Source organism: Amborella trichopoda, chromosome 10 (assembly GCF_054954075.1).
Source record: "Amborella trichopoda isolate Santa Cruz 75 chromosome 10, AtrichopodaSantaCruz75HAP2 v2.0, whole genome shotgun sequence".
In the NCBI taxonomy this organism is placed as follows: domain Eukaryota; kingdom Viridiplantae; phylum Streptophyta; class Magnoliopsida; order Amborellales; family Amborellaceae; genus Amborella; species Amborella trichopoda.
Genome location: NC_142345.1, coordinates 38,071,613 through 38,095,020, shown reverse-complemented (window position 1 = coordinate 38,095,020; position 23,408 = coordinate 38,071,613). Strand labels below are relative to the sequence as shown.

Below are 23,408 nucleotides of genomic sequence, written 5' to 3'. Positions count from 1 at the left end.
TAATTTTTACTAGTTTTGAAAGCTTGTATTTTGAATGAATACTTTATGACTCTTTTCAATGGCCACGAAATAAGGCTGCCATATTTTGAATTAATAATTAGCTAATACTTTGTAGGGTTTTTTTTCATACTATTATGATGCAACTTCAGATTGAGCATTAAAAAATTTGAATGTATAAAATTCAGATTCACAAAAAAACCTTTTTTTGAATTATTAATTTAATCATTTTTGTTTTTTGGATGCTATATTATTGTTGTATGACAAGAATTGTATGTGCAAATGAATATGTGAAGTACACAAATTTTAGGATAAGTATATATATATGGAAAAGTATATCATGAGAACATTTACCTTTGGTACAAGGTAATCACAATTAATCTTGATCATTGGATGTAAAATTGGGTGACTACATTTATTTCATTGACCTAGCCCAAAGTTCAAAAGAATTTTTTTCGAATTTTGTGATATACCCAAGCTATCAGATTTCACATCGAATGATTATAAATACTTGTGACCTCTTTGTATCAAAGGTCAGTGGCATCATTTTATATATATATATATATATATATATATATATATATATATATATATTGCAAAGACGTATAATGTCTCACGTATAATGTCTCAACGTTATTTTTTGGGGTTTACATTTCTGACACTCATTTCTGTGTCACGAATAGACACCCGATCAGTGCCTATATAACATGGTATAGGCGTGTAACAACCGTTTATTGACTATGGTGTCTCCAATGTTGCTGATTCGAAGAACTTCAAAACACTAAAAACAGCACCGTAAGCAAAGATTAAAAGAGTTCTTCAGTAAAAGTAGCACTAAAATACACTACACCAGTCCCAATAGAGGCTCTTCACCTTCAACAATCAAAATGTAACTACATACATGTATCAACGTTTCTGATAATTCAGGAACCTAATGGATACAGCAAACATTGCAAAGAAGAAAAACGAGAATGCCACAAGAACATATATGCTGACACTAATCATGCTAGAATCATAATCCAAATATATTTTCAGATATTCTTTCACTGTACCTCTGAAACCTGGTCCCACCAGCTCACTTTCCACGTCACCAAGTTGAGAAGATACAATGCCACGTAGGGTCCATGCCACTGGGCAGATGTAATGGAACCAAATCCACCACACGGGAATCCTCTGAGAGAAATATTGTCACAAAACCATGACCTTTAAGAGCAAAAGAGGAAGAGGAAACAATTCCCTTCTTTTATTTGTTAGAATAAAGTTTATAAACCAGGGTTTAAAAAATTCGAATCATACCCTAGATCACTAGAGGACCAATTCCATTCACTTGGTTCAGCTCAGGCAACTCCCGAGTCAAATTGGCGCATGGATACAATAGAAAGACAAATAAATAAATAAAAAACTGGGGGGTATCAGATGATTCCGGGTTCTAATCTTCATTCCACCAATGGCAATTCAAACTGGGCAATTTCAATTTGAACCGGATTTTTTAAACCCCGATATTACTGAATAAGATGCCTACAGAAACTAGCATACTGTCCTAAAAGACCAGAGCATTGGAGATATGAACTTGAACAAATTAACATTGTTAATCTTTTGGTTTATATGTTTTTCACATATTTCACAGAAACCAAGAGGAATATCAGTACTCACGAATTCCCCATCATCTGTGCAAAATCGTTGTGTAGGAAATTTAAAATAATAGTCTTCTTACAAGTTAAGCAAATTTAATGTTCATTGTTTTTGGATTCTGTTTGGATGTGGGACAAAAAGGAGGTAATGGAGTCAGTTATTTGCTATTTGCGTCCAAGTTTTTCTTACTTCCACCTGAAATATTAGCGCGTATATCCAGAAAGAGCTTGCTAGAATTTCCACCAATGTACTTGGGTGCAAATACAGATGCAAATACTCGTCCCTTATTCAAATTAATGGGTAAATATGGGAAGCACCCATCCGACATTGTTTTCTCCAAATCCAGCTAAGCTAGAGACTTTTACTTCACAAAATCCTAAGAGTCCAATAACATGAGAATAAAGAAAAATAAGTGTCAAGATGTTACTTACTGCTTTTGGGATGAGGAAACCAGATAGAAGATTCCATATTGAGTAAAATGTACTGGCAAAAGTTGCTGCAAGGTGTTGAGAAGACGACACGCCCACAGCCATCATCCCATAGAATGTGAAGTACAGGAACGTCAGGTACATGACAATGAGATACTTCAGAAACTTCACTGCAAAACCAACAAGGGTTACAAAGCTCATTTTGTAAAAAGTGACATAATTCCAATGAAGCTTAGATTGCAACATGGTCAGCTGCAAGTAAACAATTCATTTCAATGAAACTTAAATGGCAACATGGTCAGCTGCAAGTAAACAATTCATTACGAATTATAGACTATAACAAATGCCAAGGGATAATAGTATTTCACAAATGAATATTAGGACAAACCAAAAAGTCATTAAACAGGTCAATATGGACTAAAAGGAAGAGTCTTACTTGGGGCTTCCCAAGTACTTGTATGCTTCCATGATTTTAATAACAAGAAAAGACCTACCAAAATGTCAGCATTAACATCCCAATGCACCTTTCTCAGGTAAGATTGCATTCACATGCAACGTAAATATTCCAGCATTCTCATTGAATTTCATACACTCATCAGGTCATTCGACTGTTGCATTTCATGATAACATGCTGGTAAGTCACTCCTTTGCAGATCTGGTAGTTCTTGCCATTTCTGCACCTTAACAATAGTATTATTATTGAAAGTCTTTCTCATATTCTCCAATTTGTGGAAGTTGTTGGTCATGTGGAATTCATGGCTATAAAATAAAAAAAATTTCTTTTCTTAATTATTGAATCTGAATTTCACTTGTAAGTGCCGCAATACACTGCTGTGAACGAAGAACAAAAACCTAACTACAACCTAGGACCTTTCCTTTTCTGCCAAAATAAAAGCCAAGCTAAAAAAAGGCAAACGGTAGGCCCAAAAGGGCATGGTTGGAAGTAGTGAGAAAAGATATGGGGACTTATGGCCTCACTTAGGGTATGGCCCTTGATAGAGTAGAATGGCAACCAGGATTCATGTAGCCGACCCCAAGTAGTTGGAAAAATATTATGATGATGATGATGAATCTGAGAATAAAAACAAGCTTCCATTAACAATTTAAGTACAAATAATATTCCCAAAAAATCACAGTAAATATAAATATGATTGAAAAATAAAATAATACAGATGAGAAGACTTACTTGAATGTGCCTAGGGTCACCACCCCTCTTATTCTTATTGAACTGTTTTTGCCTCTTTTTTCTGTTTTTCTGCATCAATTGGTATTAGTGTCTAGGTTTTTTTCAACATTAAAGTTGAAAATCTACAACCAAGTCTAGGGTTTGGATTCTGGTGAACCTACGACAACAAGAAGAGGTCGAGACAAGGGTATTTATATGGATCCACCTCGTGATGAGCGAGCTCAAGAGATAGAGGATATGAGTCGGCAACTTCAAGAACATAAAAGGAAGCTCGCAGGCATCAATCATGAGGAGATGAAGTTTTGTCCATCCAGGACAATGTTGAGTACAACCCTTTTCACGGTCGTGTTCCGCGAGATGTGTTGATGTAGGAAAAAAACAATAATAAATCAGAAAATAAAAATAAAATAACTCTCTAGGACTGCAAGGGAGTCTCCTTCAAAAGATCTTTTCACAAGACCAAATTCTTTACTCAAAACAAATTCTCTTCTTTTACAATGAGGGACTTTTTCTCTTCAAATATACTTAAAATAAATAAATAAATAAAGCAACCCACAAAAAATAAACTCTATCTTATCTCTTTCTTTCTTTTTCCTTTTATGATGCTTATAAACCTGTTAAGAGATAACAACCTCAACCCCCACAAAAATAGAAATTATATCCTCGTAAAAATCTATCCTAACCAACTCCCATAGAGAATTTACCATTTAAATCTCTATAACTACATAAGACAAATATAACCCTTAAACAAACTAAAATCTGAAATAACACCTTTTTAAAATTAAAAATAAAAAATAAAAAAATTAAACAACCCCAATTTTTTTATTTGCATCATTTGTCGAGTGAAGAAAAATAAAATTCGGTTTATAGAAAAAGAATAGAATAAGGTTAAAATTATTGTCGTTCAATTGAAGAAAAGCTTTGATGTGGTGGGAACATCTGAGAGTAAGGCGAGAAAGGATGAGAAAACCTAAATTGTATCGTGGGAGAGGATGAGGAAAAAGATGCAGAAATAGCTCCCGAAAATTTATTTACAGTGTTTATATCATAAGACACATGTAACCGACCTCAATTAATTAGAAAAAACCTATGATGATGATATCATAAGACACATGTTGTTGCACCAAGGAAAGAGGTGGTGGTTCAATACACAGATGAGTTTCATCTTTTGATTGCCGTGGTGATGTGATCGAGCAGTTGGAGCAATCTATTGCCAGGTATGTGAATGGACTGTGGCTTTTAAAGGCCTAAAGAGCTTGTAAATATGATATTTTATAGTGGAATATGCACTTAATTGGGAGTGTGTGCATTGACTCACCAAGGGTTTGGCGGTTTATGGCCCTGGTCATGTCCAAAACCTTACCCCTGGGCATATAGTACTATAAAAAACGAGTTTGTAGTGGGTCATCCCTTGTTAACGTTGGACAGATGCCCAGGAATGATGTTTATAGGCCAAGAGAACTATGTGGTCTCATGGAATAAGGTGTGGGGTGTATCAAGATATGGGATGGTAACTCCCAACATCTTCCAGTAAGTCTTCCCAATAGCTCTAACTAATTTCAATATTATTTCTTATTGTATGTGAATTTTCAAGAATTTGTTTTGTGCTAAAACTTAATGGTGGAATGTTTTTTTAAGCTCCTGGATAGTTTCTATTTCTTTTGGCAGTAAAAATAAAGATCCTAGGTTGTATCTAGGGTATTAGTTTAATTTACAGCAACATAAAGTAGCCTATGTAAGTGGAATTCAGGTATCTAGAATTAAAAAAAAAAAAAATGAACTTAATACCTCAAAATCCACGTAGCCACAACTTTCAAATACAAGATGTGGTAATTTTGCAGGGGTATTGGACCATTGATGAGGTTTATAACCTCGCAAAGAGGGGTTGAAACTTAGCAGAAACGATCCTCGCACAGGTGGGTGAGGGTACGTGTGATGGGCGAAACATGGTTGCTGTCTATGGTGGTAATTTTAGAAGAAATGGCAGCACGAAGGGCACTGGTTCGACATCTTGCAATGCTAGAAGGACCAACCACCAAGGTTCCCTAGACCAAAAGGCGTTGTTTCGAGAGTCAGGTGCCCCGAAAGGGGTGACATTAGCAACATCAAGTGCCACAAGTGTTCGAGCATCTGGCATGTTTCATCACAGTGCCCAAATCGCAAGTTCATCAACCTTTCTGATAAGTTTTTAGATGAGGACAACAAGCACCCTTTTGAAGGTGATCCCATTTATGATAAGCCGGTTGATGGACCTGATGTGACATTCAGTGACCATGGGGAGGGGCATCCGACGCAGCATGATTACACCCCGAGTAGTAGGTGAGAAGCTAGGAAGGGATTTTATTGCCCAAATCCTTAGTGATTGGTGCGATTTTAAGGGTGATCCAATCATTGACAAGATATCTTTTGATGGGGATGTTCATCCTGTCTTTGATAGTGATCCTATTTTAAATGATGGTCCTAACTTTGATGATGATTTGATGGGTGATATTATCTATGGACAATAGCAAGGTGAAGGCAAGGAGGATCAAGGAGATGACGGTGGCAGTAAGGATATTGTTTCTAGATTAATTACCCTAATATGGGGTATCATGTGAGGTGAGTGATATGTTCCTATGAGCATTTCACTACTGAGTTCAATATGAAAGGTGGCAATGGATGGTTGATTATATGATTCTTGATGTTAAGGTTCAATTTCATCCATTGTTTTGTTTTGAGTGGAGAACCTTATATCAAATTACAATGTGGGAGCTGAAGGAAATCATGGGGGCAACGCAACATTAATCTTGAACCGCTTCAAAATTTGTGGTAGAGTACTCTCTGATGCATTCAGCACCGAGTATGTTGTGCTTGTGTACAAGTATGGCAGTTCCCAATGGGAAAACAACATGGTTGATTTGATGTCTATGAGGAGATGCAGTAAGATGGCACACCTTGATCTCAAGCCTAGTTAATGTGTGAGATTTGGTCATGATTGATCTACACAAAGATAAGCATCCTGTGGGAAAGTACACCAAGCTCAATAACAAGAAGATCAGATCGTTTCAGGTGTTCAAAAAGGTGGGGAGTAATGCCCATAAGATCGACTTTCCAGCTGAGCTTGAGACCTCGAATGTGTTCAATGTTGCTGATTTTTTTTTTAATACCATAGACCAAAAGTAGCAATAGAAGAAGAGCCGAACTCGAGGTCGAGTTCCTCCCTACCGGGGGAGAATGATGCACCGAAAGTCCTTTGAATGGTCAAGACAGTTCTCATGGGCCTTTTAACCCAATCAATTCATCATTTGATGACCCCTTTTATGATGGCCCACATCCTAAGGTCGCAAGGAGATCAAGGAGGGGAAGACTAACTTTTGCCAACTTTTGAAGGAGTTTATTTTTAGTTTGTTGTTGTTTTTACAATCTCTTAGTGATTTCCAACGCTTTGATTGAAGCTCTGCACAATTTAGGGACCTTTTATGTTTTAATATAAGTGAAGGGGCTTATGAGGTATTTTTATAATATTTTAATTTAAGTGGGGCAGTATTGGTCAGTGGGGCAGTATTGGTCTTTTCCAGTATAATGTAATAAAATGGCATGAGGTGCTAGGGTTTCTAATACTTTTGGGACATGAACAGTAAAAACAAAGTTTGAATAGTAAATTCAAGTGCTATCTAGGGTTCAGACTCTTTTTTGTGCAAATCCAAGAAAAGACAGGTCTACTCAAATCTGACCTATTTTGATGGTCTATTGAACTATTTTCCCTCTTTTCTAGATTTTCTTGCATCACCCTAGGTCCCTATACATCTTCTCTCTCATTTTTGCTAGTTTGAGGACATATTTTTTTTACCCTCGCTTGTCCTTGATTTAATGTATAAATCATCATATGCCTTAAGTGGCCTTTTATATTTTCTTCAAACTTCAGATCATTTCTATTCCCTTGCCAAACTTTGTAACATGATTGTTTCTCGCTAATAGCCTTTTGAACTCCATCAGTCCACCATGAAGTTTCCTTATTTAAAAGTAATTTCCTTCTAGATTCTCCTAAAGTTCTTTTCCTTAATATAATCAACCATCTCATTCCACGTAACATTAATTTCGTCTTCATAATTTCATTTTCCTTCTTTCACCAATTTATTCCTAATTAAGTCTACTTTCACCCTTTGTAAGTTCCACTACCTTGTTCTTATACATTCATAATGTCATTCCTTCTCTTGCATCTCTTGATGCAAGCATCCATAACCATGAGCCTATGTTGCTTGGTCAAATTCTCTCCTTGGATAACCTTACAGTCTTTCCATCATAATCATTTGATCTTCTTAACTAGAAAAAAGTCTATTTGGCTTTTATATGATTCACTTTTTGTAAGTTACTAAGTGTTCATCTCACTTTCGAAATTAAGTGCTTTCCATTGTTCGATCTAAGCCATAGCAAAATCAAGAATAACATCACCTATATCATCTCTTTCTAGACATGCATATCCTCCACGTACCTTTTCATATTTTCTACTATCTTTTCCTACATTACCATTTAAGTCCCCTCCTAAAAATGTCCTCTCTCCATTTGGTATTCATTGGACTAGTCCATCCATGTCTTCACAAAATTGTCTTTTGATTCTATCCTCTAATCTTACCAATGGCGTATAAGCACTAATTACATTAATTATCTCATCCCTACAAAAGTTTAGTTTGATAAGAGCCTATCACATACTCTCTTCACATTTATTACTTTATCCTGTAAATCTTTGTCTACCATTATACCCACGCCATTTCTTTTATTATCTTTTTCTATATACTAAAGTTTATATCCATCAATTTCCTTAGCTTTTGCCCATTTCACACTATGTTTACTCTTTTTTATTTTATTGTATCCACTAGTTCCACATTCTTACCTAATAAAATTCCTACATTCCATGCGGCTAGAAGAAGCCTATTCTCATGGACTAGCTTCTTGACCTGTGCTCATAAAAAATGGCATTGGAACCTTGCCTACTTATCACGGCAACAGGGTATTGTTGCAACGCTCCCTTCCAGAGTTTCAAGGAATGCCTTAGCTAACTCTTGCTCATGTCTCACTACATCTAGGTGCTGGTAAAGTACGCCACTTATAGGGAATACCCTAGCATAAGCATATAATGTTGGATCAGGATCTATAATAGGGATGTAGCAGAAGTTTTCCACTGGCTGCCAACCTAACACAATCCTCCTTTCTCATCCGGGCTTAGGACCGACAATGTCTTGAAATATGTGCTAACCCTAGCCAGTTGACTAAATACCAAGTATCTTGAGCAAACGATCTAGAAGAACAACTCAAAAAAATAAAGAACCATTATGTCTTTATGCTCTTATAAGTTCAAAGTATCATTTATACAATGAGAAACCCTTTTCTTAACATGATTTCTTCATACAACTATAGGACCTATGGAACAATTACTAAGAACTTCATTTACACAACGGCCCTTCCCATTTGGTGGAAAGGGACATCAATGATCCTAATATCTTACTTAGGATGTCAACGATAAGTTTTTCAATGAAGATATTCATTATTTCTGTTATTCTCTATGATATTTAATTGGTAGGGCCTCATTGGGAAGTCATACAAGGTTCCTTCAAGAGCACAATAAATGTGGTTGAGAGTATTATGGTTTTCTTTACTACAAAACAACCAAACACCATCTTTTACAAACATTAAATAATAACTACGCTGGGTATTTCAAATAGGAATGTACGTACAATATTTTACCTATCGTTCTCTCGAAACCGATCATGAAGTATGTAGTGCATCCAAAGAGCATTGTTTGGATGGCAACATATGGAATCTCCACTAGAGCCTATAAATTCCGATGGCAGCAATTTAGTACCAACTTTCAAATTAAGAATTTGAAAATTCAAGAACCAGTAATGTTAAACATTAGAAAAGAAAAAAAAAAATCACGAAACAGTCAAAGATTATACCTGTGCTGCTGCAAATGGAAAGGGCGAATACATTCCACTAGAACTCTCTCTATAATATACAGTTCTCTCCAGGTAAACAATTGATTGTATTGAGGTGGCATTATTAACTCCAAGAAACATGCAGACTAGATAAAGAGCCCCCATAATATTAGAAACATCTTGTATTGTATCCCTGAAAGAAACCACATATCACTGCTGGGAGGTATGCAAAGAATGACAACTATATGACCCCTCTGAAGGATCAGTTTTCAACTAAAAGATCATGTGATATATACACAAAGGGTACTATTTACAAATACTTACACAAGGCAACTACACAAATGGTAAACACAGCAAAGCATTAAGCTTTTTCATTTAATTTAGGTGATCTGCTGATCATATTGAAAAGTAGTAGGTTTGTGATTATTTACATAACCATCGGAGATACTTTGAGGAAATAACAAAGAGTTTCAATGACTTGAGAGAAAGCAGCTAGCGCTGCTTATTTTTTGCCTGCATTCCGAGGGAGCTTAGCCAGAACAAAGAGATATGCGACGTTGCTATTAGCATTCATGCAACTACTAGCATTATTGCGATATTGCATGTGACCATGCATGTAATTACCACCAAGTCCATCTAAAAATTAGGTAAGCCAAAGGGACATGGAGACTACCTTTTTGAACCAATATTCCAAAATACTGAGCCTAATATCAATCCGCATATTGTCGAGAAGTAAAACCGCACTACATTGTAGGGAGGGTTCCTCCAGTATGCTAGGTTTATTTTCCAAAAGCATAATTTAAATTGCATTAAATAGCCTTGAGAGAATTCCAAAGAAAATTTCAGAGGCTCGGAACCCGCAACAGGAATGCTACAATCTTTAATTAGACCTTCTATTTCCCTGTAATTAAAAAATTAAGTAATAATCAGTTGCAATGGAACAACTATTAGAGCCAGTTGTATCAGGATATACAAAATGCATCACAAAATGTGTCTTGAATTGACCTATATTGATCAGAGTTCTGATAAATTGAGGCAAAGTCCAGACTGATCTTCTGTTTGCAAGCCTGTGTACAAATTTCAAGTATCCAAGTTGCCGGATTGTATCCATCACGAATAGCAGGAACCCCAGGAATTGCCTGCACAAGAAAATATCAAATACAAGAAATTATCTCAAAAAACCCTTAAAATAGAAATCCCGAATTATTGAATGAGCAGATTAACACCTGTTTGACCTGCAAATCCCTATTCATTTGACTGGGAACAAATAGCCAGATTCAAGAACATATCATTCCTTAGACATGTCAAATATCATCTCCTAGGATATTTGGTGAAATTTGGTGACATGTTAAATATCATCCCTATTCATTTTATACGAATAAAAAATGGTTCTCCATTTTTTCAATTAAATCTTCAATATCGAATCATTTTTTATGAAATTTGGTGCATTTGAAAGATGATTGAAACCTTTACAATGCATGTATTTTGATTTGTGCGATTATCAGAAGATTGATGGTTGTTTTTGCTCGAATGTTGCTCGATTTTAGGGGTTTTTGAGAAATAAAATTTTCTAAAAAATGTTCTATTTTTTTCTAAAAAAAATTATTTTTCTTAATAAAACTTGTTTGTTTTTCTATTATTTTTTTAATGTTATATTGTTTATTTAATATTGTAGTATTTTTTCCCTTTTTTGTTTTGGTTATAAGATTTAGACTTTAATGCATGTGTATATGTTTTTGCTTGTTAATTTCATTTATTTTTAATAATCCAGCATGTTCATTTTTTTTAGTTTCATGATGAATGCTACGATTTGTTTATCTTTGATCTTCCTATATTTTTGTCTTTTTAATTGTAGTACAGGTTTTCTCCTATTGTTGTAATAGCATATTTCTTTGATGGGTGGCTTAGATGAAAATAGAAAATCCTAGAATAATGCAAATTGGACAGTTGGATAACTAGATAATATTTGCCTGTTGTACTCATTAAAAAGGAAAAAAAAATTCTCTTGTACCTAATGTGTTCTTAATCCGAAAAATAATTTTTGTTCTTTTCCCTTTTTCTTTTTAGGTGCATGATATAGTTCTATAAATTAGCTCTCTATTATGGAAGTATAGTATTCATTTGGATGAAATTATAAATTAGCTATCTATTACTAATCTTTTGTTATTTGATTAAAGAATATTCTAAATTTAATTTATTTTTTTAAGATAAATGTAGGGAATAAGATAGTATACACTTAATCTATATTTTCCATGTTTTTTGATTTTTTTTTTCTTTTGGGGTTTTTTACCCATTTAAATTTTTTTCTTTTTACCGGGACCAAACCAGTTCGGTTAGCCGCCTGGTTAGCCCGGTTCCAATCTAACTGCTTCCACGCCCATGTCCGGCAAAACCGTTCTGGTTCGATTTTTCGAACACTGATCAACATGTTATGATAATAGCAAAACTCTTAGCTCTCTTGTGAGATGAAACGTTGAAAACCTTGCAACGTACCCTGATAGTTTCATGCATACTTTTAAATGCCAAGTGAAGTATTGTCATTTGCATGCAAGCCATATCTTGTCAATGGACCAGGTTACTCCATTACTGGTTTTGTGAGTTGTAACTTTAGATTGATACAATACAGAAAGAAGCTCAAGATTATGTTCTGGTCACCTCCTTCCAGAACCTCCTTTAATGGGAGAACTAACATAATGTATTGTTGAAGCAACCCTCTCTTCTAATGTATACAAATTGAGGTACATTTTTGTCTATCCTGGATATTGGCTTTTGACCTGCTTCATCATTTTTTAGTTCCGGATGTCATGAGTACGCATTATAAATCCATAGCTTATAATCCATAAGCACAATTGTATTTTATAAGAAACACCCAAATACAGCAGTCTAGAACTCAAGCACAGAGATTCATAACAAACTTTAGCAACATATGATATGTATCAAGTATGCAGATTTAGAAATCTAACAGAATGTCCCAAGGGTTACCAAATCAAGTATTCCATATTTAGATCAGTCTGAAAATGAGATTTGTAGCATTGTTGAAGGGCCAAGTTAACATTTGACGTTCATTGTGGATGCAATCAGATGGGATGACACGATAAAAATTTGTCTGTTAAAATGCCTAACCAGCAGAAGCACGTATCAGGTAAATCTTTGCTGATTTAATACGTTCCACAGGAGAAGGATTATTGCCCCATAAATAACTGTTCTAGATAAAAGGAAGATGGAATCAAATTGTAAAACAGTACATAAAATCAATAAGAAGAGCTCATCTGTCAGCCAAACCAAAACCTATAGACTACTAATAGACAGGTTTCAAACTAACCAACCCAATTTCTAGGCAATAGCATTCTGATAACTCATGAAATATGATAATTTCTCCCACACCAATCAGAAGACCTAAAATTTACCTGGAAATAATTTATCATCAATTGTGAGTGCTCACCAAGTGGACCTCCAAAGATAACTTGTCCTCCTTGCTTCAACAGAAGAAGCTGCACTCTAGGTAAATGAGATGATATCCAGGATAAAGGAACATTAAAAAAAAAGAAGAATTACAAAAGATGAGTCTCTGCGTTTATCTAAGAAAAAAAAATATATGTACTGACCTCATCAAATGCCTCAAATATAACAATACTTGGTTGATGTACCGTGCAAACCACAGTCCTTCCAGTATCAGCAGTTTTACGAATGGCGCGCATCACAAGAGCTGCAGCTCGTGCATCCAAGCCAGATGTAGGTTCATCCATAAAAATGATTGATGGATTTGCTACAAGCTCAACAGCAATAGTAAGGCGTTTTCTTTGTTCTGTTGAGAGACCAGTACTCCCAGAGATTCCAACCAGAGCATGTCTCAGAGTGTGAAGCTCAACTAAATTCATCACTTCTTCAACAAATTCCTGTAATACAAATTGTTACGATCCCAAAGCAACAAAAGGTAAAAGCATGGAAGATATAAAGATGGATTCTGACAAGTCGATTTTCACTGGTGGCTTCCTTAGGTAAGCGCAACCATGATGAAAACTGCAGGGACTCTTCAACTGTTATGTTAGGCGAATGTATGTCACTTTGCTCGACATATCCTGAAATCCTAGCAAATGTCTTTTGTTCTTTCAGATGACCAGATATTCTAATATCTCCCTCAATATATCCACTTGTTTTCCTACCAGCAAGCACATCCAAAAGGGTCGTCTTCCCCGCTCCACTTGCACCAACCAAAGCGGTAAGAACCCCAGGCCTAAATACACCACTCACGTTTGACAAAATCTGTAACTTCTTCCCAAGACTGCCACCCTGATGCATGCCCCCAAAAATTCAAAGAACTAAGTTAACTAATCACAAACTAATAAGAAAATCAAACAAAGCCATTCCGATAAAACGAGTCCATTACAAGAATTCACCTTTGGCACATCGACATAATAATTGACATCATGAAAGGTCATTGTTAATGGCTGGAATGGCAGAATCATTCTCTGTGGTGGATTAGCCCTCGTACTTTTTCTTCCAACTGCAAGTGTGGTGCTTAACTCTGAAGTTTTCAGAAGTTCTATTGGAAGAACCAAAGTGGTCTGGAGAATTAGTTGTTGTTTTAAACAAATTATATGTAGCGAAAACTGAAACTAGTAGAGAATCATGTAATATTATGAATAAAATTCCATCTCCTATACCAATCATTTGTAATACGTTTAAACTAGGCAACCTGTCATAGAAACCTCCCGTGTGGAATGGGACCCATCAACTTTTGCAGCACTTTCATCAGAAGGAATCACCAAATGGGACTTCCCTGGAGCTGGAATAAATAAAAGGAAGTATTAAAACAGGGTAGTAAGCAATGTGAAAAGAATCAAATTGGTAAAGATAAAATATGAAAAATCATTCAAAGATGAGCAATTTGAAAGAACAAAACAGATGAAACACTTGCAGACTTACCATATAGATAGCTCAAGGCCATGATTGACAAAGCATTAAATAGAATATTAAATGCTAATAGAACACCAACCCCGAGCCAATACCAGTAATCTTTCTCAGGCATCCCATGGGATTGAAGGATATTATGTCTAACTGTACTCTTCTGCCATAGAATACAGTATAGAACTGGTAAATGAACCGCAAATTAAACCAAACTGAGAAGGACTTTGATATCATATTATTCAAAATACAGAAGTATTAGCTGACAAATGTTTTGCCAAAACTTAAGTGTACAAATTGCAAAGGACACATAGATCCATATAATGTACCTTCATCCACCGTGGAGCACTGAACTCATTCGCTGATGCAGCCATCTGTCCATATGAAAGTGGCGATATCCAGTAACCCCAGTTCAACCATGGTTTGAGGCTACCTGGATTAAGAAAACCATCAGTCCCAAAAAAAAAAGCTAAGGAAGATAAACGGTGAAAATAGCATCAGATGCATGCACATTTCCACCATTATAAGCATGCAAAGAGTATGGGAACCCCACCAAACACACTATCTATGATCCAAAAAGCTTCATATTCAACCAATCCAACCTCTTGGAAGTATGAAACCACCCAATAGAATCATTAACAAATTGCTAAAAGCAGCATATGATGATACGGCAATCATATCTTGCGCCAATGCAGCAAGCAGCACAAAAAGTCCAAGCGCCATTTGGTGTACCGAGAAATATAAGAACACGAAGCGGAAAAACCTGAGAAGAATTGTCAATTCAGAAACAAAATAGAAAAAATAGGGAAACAAATACATACTCACAGAAGACAAAAGTTGGAATTCTAAGGAATACCTCCCACAATCAGGAGCAAAGCCAACTGAGTAGTAGACAATACAAGACCATATAAGCGCTTGAATGATAGAGAAAGGTATGCGTAGAATCCAACTTGGAATTGAAAATGCCCAAGCAGGATAAAATAAGTTATCCCGCTGCTTATAGAAGACAGGGAGCCGTGATATCAACATGGAAGTCTCAGAAAAAGCATTGAAAATCATATGAAGAAGCCCAAAAAATAAGCAAGACAGATACAAATTCCCATTTATCTCATCATTAGCATGGTTCCTCGTTTGCAGATACATTGTACAAGTGATAAGGCCCACAAAGGCAACCTACAAAACATATCACGCATTAGGTGTATGTCTGGGCTCTCGAAAACAGCATGACATACATTACAACAGAAAAAGTCAAAGTATTATCAGAAACTACAAAAAAGAAAGAATCTAATGTCAATTTGGGAGTGTTGAAGTGTTAGTATTGAGCTTATCTTTAGATGACACAGAAAGTACATCATCAACATAATCTTGGGTTGTGAGGATAAATTAACTCTTTGAACTTAACTACCACACTACATTTCGTAAGAAACAACCTCCTCTCAGTTTTTCCATTTTTTGAATTTACCCTTTCATTAAATTTTCCTACACCCAATATTTCATACCCTAGCACTAGCATTTATATGAGATATCCAACATAGGAGTATGACCTTGGTTAACCTGTGTTTCTAATGCAGGGAAGACAAAGGGGCATGATTGCCAGTTGTAGAATAACAAAAGCAAATAGAAAATCATTAGAAAATCCTAAAATGAAAACCACAAGGCTTACATCGCATGCCCTGAAGAAATATAGAGTCCGATGACGATTGACCAGAAGCACTTCCCTCGCAAAGCATGCCTTGAAAAGCTCCCATTTTGAAACATCAAAATCTTTGTGTGCAAGAGCTGAATGGATCATATTTGCTTTATCATCTGAAACTGAAAGAGTCGATTGGATGACTCTTCCATATTCAGATTGCTCAAATGCATCTGAAAAATTGGTACTTAGAAACATATGACACTGTGAATCATCAGCCCAATATTGGCCTTGATCTTTCAAGGAAGTGACCTGTAAAACAGAAGGTAAAGAAATATAATGAGGCAAGTGATCAATAAAATGGTAAAGATGAAAGATAATGCTTTACTAATACAACAATAAGAGAAAAAGATAAAAGCAATGGAGTTCCAACAAGTAGTTCTGCAAAACTAAGACCTCTAGAAGAAAATCTGCCACATCCTTTCTAGGTGGCAATTTAAATCCTAGTGATTGAAAGAAATCTACAACCGATGTTCGGGGACCCTGATATATAATTTGTCCCTCACATAACAATATTATATCATCGAAAAGTTCGAATGTTTCCGGTGCAGGCTGCAGAAGAGCCATTAATACAGTTCCCTCCATGATGTGAGCGAAATTCCTTATGCACTTAACGATCTGGAATGTAGTAGAAGCATCAAGTCCAGTAGATATTTCATCCATGAAAAGAGTCTTTCTTGGTCCGATCACCATTTCTCCTGAAATGCATAGAAAGGTTATTAAGCAGTCTCAAGTAATTACCATATTATATGACATTCATGACCAAAAACACTTACACATGCACCCACACACATATACACACAGATACATTTATATGCAAAATTCCATGTGGCTCCAAGTCTAGAGGCACAACAATAACAAGTTTTTTAAGGCAGCATTCAAGAAAATCAAGAAACAAAAGGATAAGAGAATAGGGAAATATGGGCTCTAATTGTTGAGAAGATGGAGCCAAATGCCACATTCGCATGGCCCATCACAACTACATCAAACTAAAGATTAGATTATTTTGTCTATAAGTTATTTTCTATAGGTTGTGGGACATTCTTGTCCTAAAACTAATGGACATAGTTTCATTAAGGTTACACATAAGGGAATATCTTTAATTTATATTGTTTTTATTATTATAAACAAGAATGAGAGGTGTGTGGAGGTGATCCAAGAGAATATATATATATATATATATATATATATATATATATATATATATATATATATATATATATATATATATATATATATATATATATATATATATATATTCTCCTCTAGCCTCCTCACCCTATTTTCTCTCTTCCTACTCGTAGTAATACTTTTAACATGTATTAGAGCAATTAGATCCTTAGATCGGTACCGTGCTCTTCATTTTTCTTCTTTTCTTAAAAAAGGGAAGAAATAAAAAAGGGGAAATCCTAATCCTGACGATGTTGATCTCACTAAGGGGCACCGATATTCTCTTATGAGCACATAACCAAGATGTTGGTATGCATTTTCTGTGAATGCGAATGGTTGTTGAAATGTGTCAAAGTATGTAACTGATGTTGTAGGATGCCTGTGGAGGTTCTTGCAGGAGTTCTAGCTGGGAAATCCTTGTTTGTCAATGTCTAAATGACAAGTATTTCTTCTATAAGTTACTTTTTGTGCTGTCTTTTACCCTGCAACCTACCGATTTTGTCGTCCTTTGGGTCTATAAGACTCAATTGAGTAATATAGGGCTTCCAAGAAAAAAGGGGAAATCCTAATCCTGCCGATGCTGATTTCATATGAGGAGGCCGCATGGAGTGGGATGTGGGGCCCACATGGGCCACACGCCCCACATTGATCTCCCAGTAAGTTGGGATGTCTGTTGGGGAATCCTTTTAGTTCAGGGAATTTTCGAAAAATTTTGTGAGGACAGTATGTGGGCGTAGGGATTCTTATGTCATCGAAAAATTGACCAAGATTCTTTTGACTTCTAATCTTTACAATCCCTTTGAGAGTGAAAAGAAATTCTAGTCAAATTAAAAGATGAGTTTTGACTAGTCTTATCCTAACTTGACCAAAACTAGATATAGGTCAAAGATTTAGGAAACAAGGTTCCTAGATTCCTCCTTAAATTAGGATGACTGATTTAAAGAATGGATGACACTGATTTGTTTCTCTCTCATCTCATAGATTACCAAGAAACATTTTGGTCAAATTAAATCCTAATCAAAGTGGAATATCCTAGAACCATTAAGGCCTAGATAAAGGGGAGGTCCACCCTCATTATCGGCACCTTTCTTTCTGACCTCTCTCTCTCTCTCTCTCTCTCTCTCTCTCTCTCTCTCAGTATGCCCCAGGCCATAAGGGTGGCACAAACCTCCTAGGCTAGCCAAGTTAGGGGGCACACCAACCTTCTGTTGAGAGGGTAGGTGCCACTGTTGATTGACCCAAGGTTTAAGAGTTGAAAAGAAACCCAACTGTAGGTCACACTGTCAGCCCCGGCTCAATTACAAGTGTACTCTTGGACGTGCTTCCCAGTTCTACCAATCTATCAAGCTTTCAAACTCCTTAATCTGTCAATCCAAATGTAGCGGGAAATGCATTTCACGAGAAATTCCGAGAAACCAAATGTCTGAAGACTGAAATAAACACATTTCTCCAGATACATAGAGAATTGTGTGTGACACAAATTCAAACGAATATAATTAACTCAGAAATATCCAGGTGAATGATGGGGAACCTGTTGTAACCCTCTTCTTCTGCCCACCGGAGATACCTCTGACCATGTCGTTACCCACTATGGTATCAGCACACGCATCAAGACCGAGCACTCTCATGACATATTCTGTTGCAAGGTTGTGCTTTCTTCCTAGTGAAGATGCCTATGCCAAAAAAGCAAAGCTCAGAGAATACACATTATCATCACAAAGAAAGCAGATAACTACAAATTTGCACTTTCAAAATACGTGTTAGTGTTAACCTTTGTAAAAACATCCATTTCCCTTTCTGCCTCAAGTATAGCCTGATCACTTGCACATCCTGCAAAGCAATGTGATTTCAAAATGCTTAATGGAATATTTGGATACACACTTACTCAAATAAGTGAAGACTGGCAAGGAAAAGAGCAGAGGAGCTTGCAAGATATGTTAATGCATAAAACCAAGTCCAAGTGACATAATTCAAAATTTTCCCAATTCAATGGAACAATACTTCAATTACATCAACTTATAAAATTCCAGCCAACAAATGTGGCTTCAGATACAATTAAAAGGATAATTATGACTCAAATTGGTTCCTTGTCGAAATCCAAATACAATATACACCAAGGAAATTCATTATAATATGACGATACACTTGAACTAAAAATACAATATACACCAAGGGAAGCCACATTGAGCTCATTTTTTTTTGGTTTACAGCCAAGGTCTTAGCTATGTACCATGGGATGACTTCATGATGGGATAAGATATAGGTCGATTTTGTATCATCAAACTGGGAAGCAATTCAAGCATTTATTCATCTCCACTTTATGGCACAATTAATATGAGAGGACTTAAGAAATTGACAGGAGTGGCAATGTGGAACGCGAGGTATTAAATTTTTTATTTTGTTTATTCAATATACCTGAATTTCACTTGCATAGGCCATTATATATTGTTGTATATCAAAATTAAAACCCTAGATACAACCCAGGATCTTTATTTTCACTGCCAAAGCAAATAAAAACAAATCTAAGAGCAATAAACAATCTTCCACTATAGTTTTGAGTACAATATATGCACCTGGAAATTCAAAGAAAAAATATGAAATGTAACTAAAAATAATTAAACCATTGGAAAGACTTAGTAGAAGGTGTCTGGAGTTTCCCTCAAAGGTCTTGATCCACTTCACACCTGATTCTCTGACCAATGACACACTTTTAGTCCCTTAGCTGTTGTTGGAACTTTTGAGATGGGATGTTTTTCAGGAAAATCCTTTTCAATCTAGGGTCTTAAAGAGCTCAAAAATTTAACTAGGGTTTCTACAAAACCTTTAGGAACAGATTAAGGATGAATTTGTGAGTTGATTTCTCTCTAAGCTGGGCTTCTCCTTTCTTACTTTAAAATACATCAAACCCTAATTTAGGGTTTGAAAGTGACATCTCCTTTTTCTTTCTATGGGTGGCGTGACTCTCTATGAGACAAAAGGGAGAGAGACATGATTAAACTTGAGAGAGAGAGAGAGAGAAATATGGGGCATGAAGGAACGAAAGAGAGAAAAAGTGAGGCTTGATCCTAGCCTTTAAAATGAGAGGTTGAGAGGGTATATATAGTGTTTGTGTAATGATGCTTTAAAGAATATTCTAGATTTGCTAATCTTGGTTATTGAAGTTCATCATCCATGTCACAAACATAGGCTTGATCCTAGCCTTTCATCCTCCATCATGTCATCTTAACGTGTAAATGGGATTAAAACACCATTAACCTTTATTTAAACATAATTCACTGCAAATTTTCCTTTTGTAAAAATGCCCATGCTCTATTAACTTAATCAACTTGAAAACCGAAGTTAGGAGCTCTCCCTTATGGTAATTTGACACATTTTACAACAAATAAATTAAATTTCCTTTCAATTTTCTAAACATGTTCAACCAATCACATGTTGTCACATAGGTGAGGTGGTTAAATCCACGATTACACATGTCCTTAGGGTTTCAATTGAAATATTAAACCCTATGACCTTTTTAGAAGCATTTACACATGTATATATAACTCAAATCTACAAATAAAACATATGCCAAAATCCATTTTTTTAATTTCCAAAATTCCACTAAATCTACAACTAAAATCCTCATTAACAAATAATCATTTAATGAATAGATCCCATAGGGGAAATGATTGCAACCCCACGTCACCTCTACGTGGGGCGGACGTGGACTACCCCATGGGCCCATGTGGACACATTAGGCATTTGGGTATCATGTATCCCTCAGATTTGTCCTTCTCTATTTACCCAAAAAAAACAGGTCTGTACTTTTTTATCATTTCTCAAAAATAATTCTGAAAAATCCAATTTTTTATCTAGAAAATTTCTAAAAATCTCCAAAAATTCTCCAAAATTCACCAAAACATTTTTGCCACCATTTGAAAATATTTGAAAGGAAAATTAGAATCCTATAGAGTTGAATTAGGTATCGGAGTACTTCACTCAGCTATACCTGGAATCCAAAGTCACCTTCCCTGTATTGACCCAACAAACTCATGACCCTCAGTACTAATCAGGGGCTCATGATTGGTTTATCAAAGTCAAATTAATGAATAGCTCGGGACTCTCGAGTTGTAGAGGATTACGGGGGCATCCCCAAGGACATGCACTCCTATGGATGCAGCTCTCCTCTCTAGGCACATGCGCATATCTCTCCCAGATGGATCAACATGGATGAGTGGCTTCCCATTTGCGGTCATACATGCACATGCTATGAGATGGTTTAATGGTTTTACCATGTGTTTGGGGTATAATTTTGACTTACCCTAACTTTTTCTTGATATATCTTTGAGAAAACCTTATCTCTGTACTTTCATACGCATAATGGATACTACATCTAAGCTAAAGTATTGAGTTAATACTTTGCTGCATTCATAAAGCAATGGGGATGATATCTAATATATGACCCCCAATCCGAATGTAGTTCCAAAATGCGCATTAACCATGATTGACCCTATTATGAGACGCACTGGTGAATTTACACCAATTAAGAGACTCTCTGGTGAAACAAGCCCTCGTTCTGCTAATGCTTTGGTGCATGCTAAACCAGTTTTATTCTGCTTCACACTTTCCGATACATACCTTATCTACCCTCAAAGATTATTATTGACAAAATACCCCTGGATTGTTATCCACATCTTTTAAACCCTAGAGGTCCAAAGATTTGTTAACCCATTCCAGAAGATTACACACGATAAACTTGTGGAAGAATTAAACCTTTCATCCATGTCACCCCTGACAAATGACACTACAACCTTCTAGATTGACATGCTAAGATAAAGATGATGCACTGCACCTTCAAGAAGTGAAGAAGACTCCAAAACCCACAAGCAATGGTGCATAACCACGTGTCATCATCAGGATAAGACACCAGGACCACTACACACACTACATTGCAACTGCTGGGCACGATCGAGAGCCACAAATCGAAGTGTTCGACGATTATAAATAATTCAAGCCAAAAACAAAGAAAAAGAAGAGAGATAGTAGGCATATCCAAGCAATTATGAGTATTTAGGAACAAGTTCATGCAAGTAGCTTCCACAACAAGACTCACTCGCTAACTCTTCTACGAGTCCATATGTGATTGATTAACCAAAGGGTTTTCACATCTCCATTGTATGAGACAGTGAATGTAATTAACATGATGCGCACAAATGTCTTAGAACTACACGATCCACGAAAATAAAATAAAGTTTTGTTCGTGGATATACCCTAACAGAGAGGTTGTTGAAGTACTTTTGAGTTTGTCTTGTGTTCTTCGCACATTTCAGCTTAAAATCAACCCAACATCTCTGGTGACTCCATTGGGGACTTGTACACCTCTCTTCTCTTTAATCACATCTTGAATGATTTGAGGGCAAATGAACTCGTCTACTTCTTTCATGGTCGGAACAATTTGTGTTCCAGTATCGACCAATGTTGTCTCTTTGACCAAGAGTAACATGGCCACTTGCCTGCAAACTACCACCAAGCCAACCACAGACGTCTTGTTTAAGACCCTCTCAACAACGGAAGAGCGCCTTACCTTCAGAGGACTTCAACGTGGTAAGTGCTCCTGCAATTAGCCTCATTAGAGGTGACAAGGGTCAGATGGCCAAGACCATCGTGTTTGGCGATAAAAGGTCATCTATCCATTATTTTCTTGATTATGTGGTAGGAAAGAAACAAAAGGTTTTCAAACCAGTCGAAATAGCGGGTATCGGTCATGGGGTATTTGGACATGGCAATATTTGAAAGGAACTATTAATCTCATACTCACTTATGGAGGAAGCTTGGACATATAGCGAAATTCCGAGGCGGACTATCAGAGCGATCCAGATGAAATGAAGTTCACACCCGAGTAAATCTTTACACTTGCCGGTGGAGTTGTTTCCTGGTGCTTAAGGAAACAGGACGTCACTACACTCTTGATTATGGAGTCCGAATGTGTAGTTTGTTCTCTAGCAGCAAAAGGAGCAGTATGGTCAAAGAAGTTCCTAAGTCCACTCAGATTTGATCCAGCCTGTGCATGTGGATCATCTGCGACAACCAGGCATTGATTTGTGTTGCCAAAGAGTCACAAATTCACAAGAAATATAGGCACATTAAGGCCAACAATTACCACAATGCGATGAGATCTGAGTAAGAGAGATTGAGGTTTTTTATCTCCTCACAGAGGCTATGCTAGCAGATGCTTTGACAAAAAGACATGTGGCAAATGTATTTTCGAAGCATGTATATTAGATGGGCTTGAGAGAGACAGAATGAGGGGGAGTGATTGTATGGCCTTCAAAGGCCAAGTGGGAACTGTTGGGATTTGTGGCCTTTAAAGCCCGTGAGAGTACATAAATAAAGAATTATAATGGATTTACACTTTCGTGGGAGTTCGTGTTGGCTGACTGACTAGGGTTGGGCGGTTTATGGCCCTGGTCATGTCCAAATCCTGTATCTCTAAGCATATAATGCTACTA

General features: G+C 36.3%; 1 protein-coding gene and 1 long non-coding RNA gene across 23 annotated transcripts in view; both read right to left on the bottom strand.

Moving 5' to 3' along the window:
• Window positions 1-793: 793 nt before the first annotated feature.
• The window catches only part of LOC18427532 (ABC transporter G family member 31), a 37,611-nt gene continuing 14,996 nt past the window's right edge, over window positions 794-23,408 (bottom strand). For 5 of the 22 annotated variants that reach the window (XM_020663217.2, XM_088849955.1, XM_088849956.1 and 2 more), the window contains 18 exons: window positions 18,692-18,750; window positions 18,452-18,593; window positions 16,147-16,448; window positions 15,724-16,002; window positions 14,663-15,233; window positions 14,390-14,493; window positions 14,082-14,223; window positions 13,852-13,941; window positions 13,553-13,698; window positions 13,125-13,445; window positions 12,761-13,051; window positions 12,563-12,646; window positions 10,161-10,294; window positions 9,829-10,056; window positions 9,177-9,348; window positions 8,965-9,052; window positions 2,061-2,227; window positions 794-1,170 (listed from right to left, as the gene is read on the bottom strand). In XM_020663217.2, the coding sequence (XP_020518876.1) occupies window positions 904-1,170; window positions 2,061-2,227; window positions 8,965-9,052; window positions 9,177-9,348; window positions 9,829-10,056; window positions 10,161-10,294; window positions 12,563-12,646; window positions 12,761-13,051; window positions 13,125-13,445; window positions 13,553-13,698; window positions 13,852-13,941; window positions 14,082-14,223; window positions 14,390-14,493; window positions 14,663-15,233; window positions 15,724-16,002; window positions 16,147-16,448; window positions 18,452-18,593; window positions 18,692-18,750 (3,587 nt within the window). In that variant the 3' untranslated portion in view covers window positions 794-903. Of the gene's footprint in view, window positions 1,171-2,060; window positions 2,228-8,954; window positions 9,053-9,176; window positions 9,349-9,828; window positions 10,057-10,160; window positions 10,295-12,562; window positions 12,654-12,760; window positions 13,052-13,124; window positions 13,446-13,552; window positions 13,721-13,851; window positions 13,942-14,081; window positions 14,224-14,389; window positions 14,494-14,662; window positions 15,234-15,723; window positions 16,003-16,146; window positions 16,449-18,122; window positions 18,285-18,451; window positions 18,594-18,691; window positions 18,751-23,408 lie in introns of those variants that run through there. The other 17 variants (XM_020663220.2, XM_088849957.1, XM_088849954.1 and 14 more) reach the window with 15 other exon arrangements.
• Window positions 2,834-3,319, bottom strand: LOC148780210 (uncharacterized). The gene is made up of 2 exons (XR_016042987.1): window positions 3,244-3,319; window positions 2,834-3,129 (listed from the first exon to the last, which is right to left on the bottom strand). It is a non-coding gene; the product is annotated as an uncharacterized LOC148780210 (long non-coding RNA).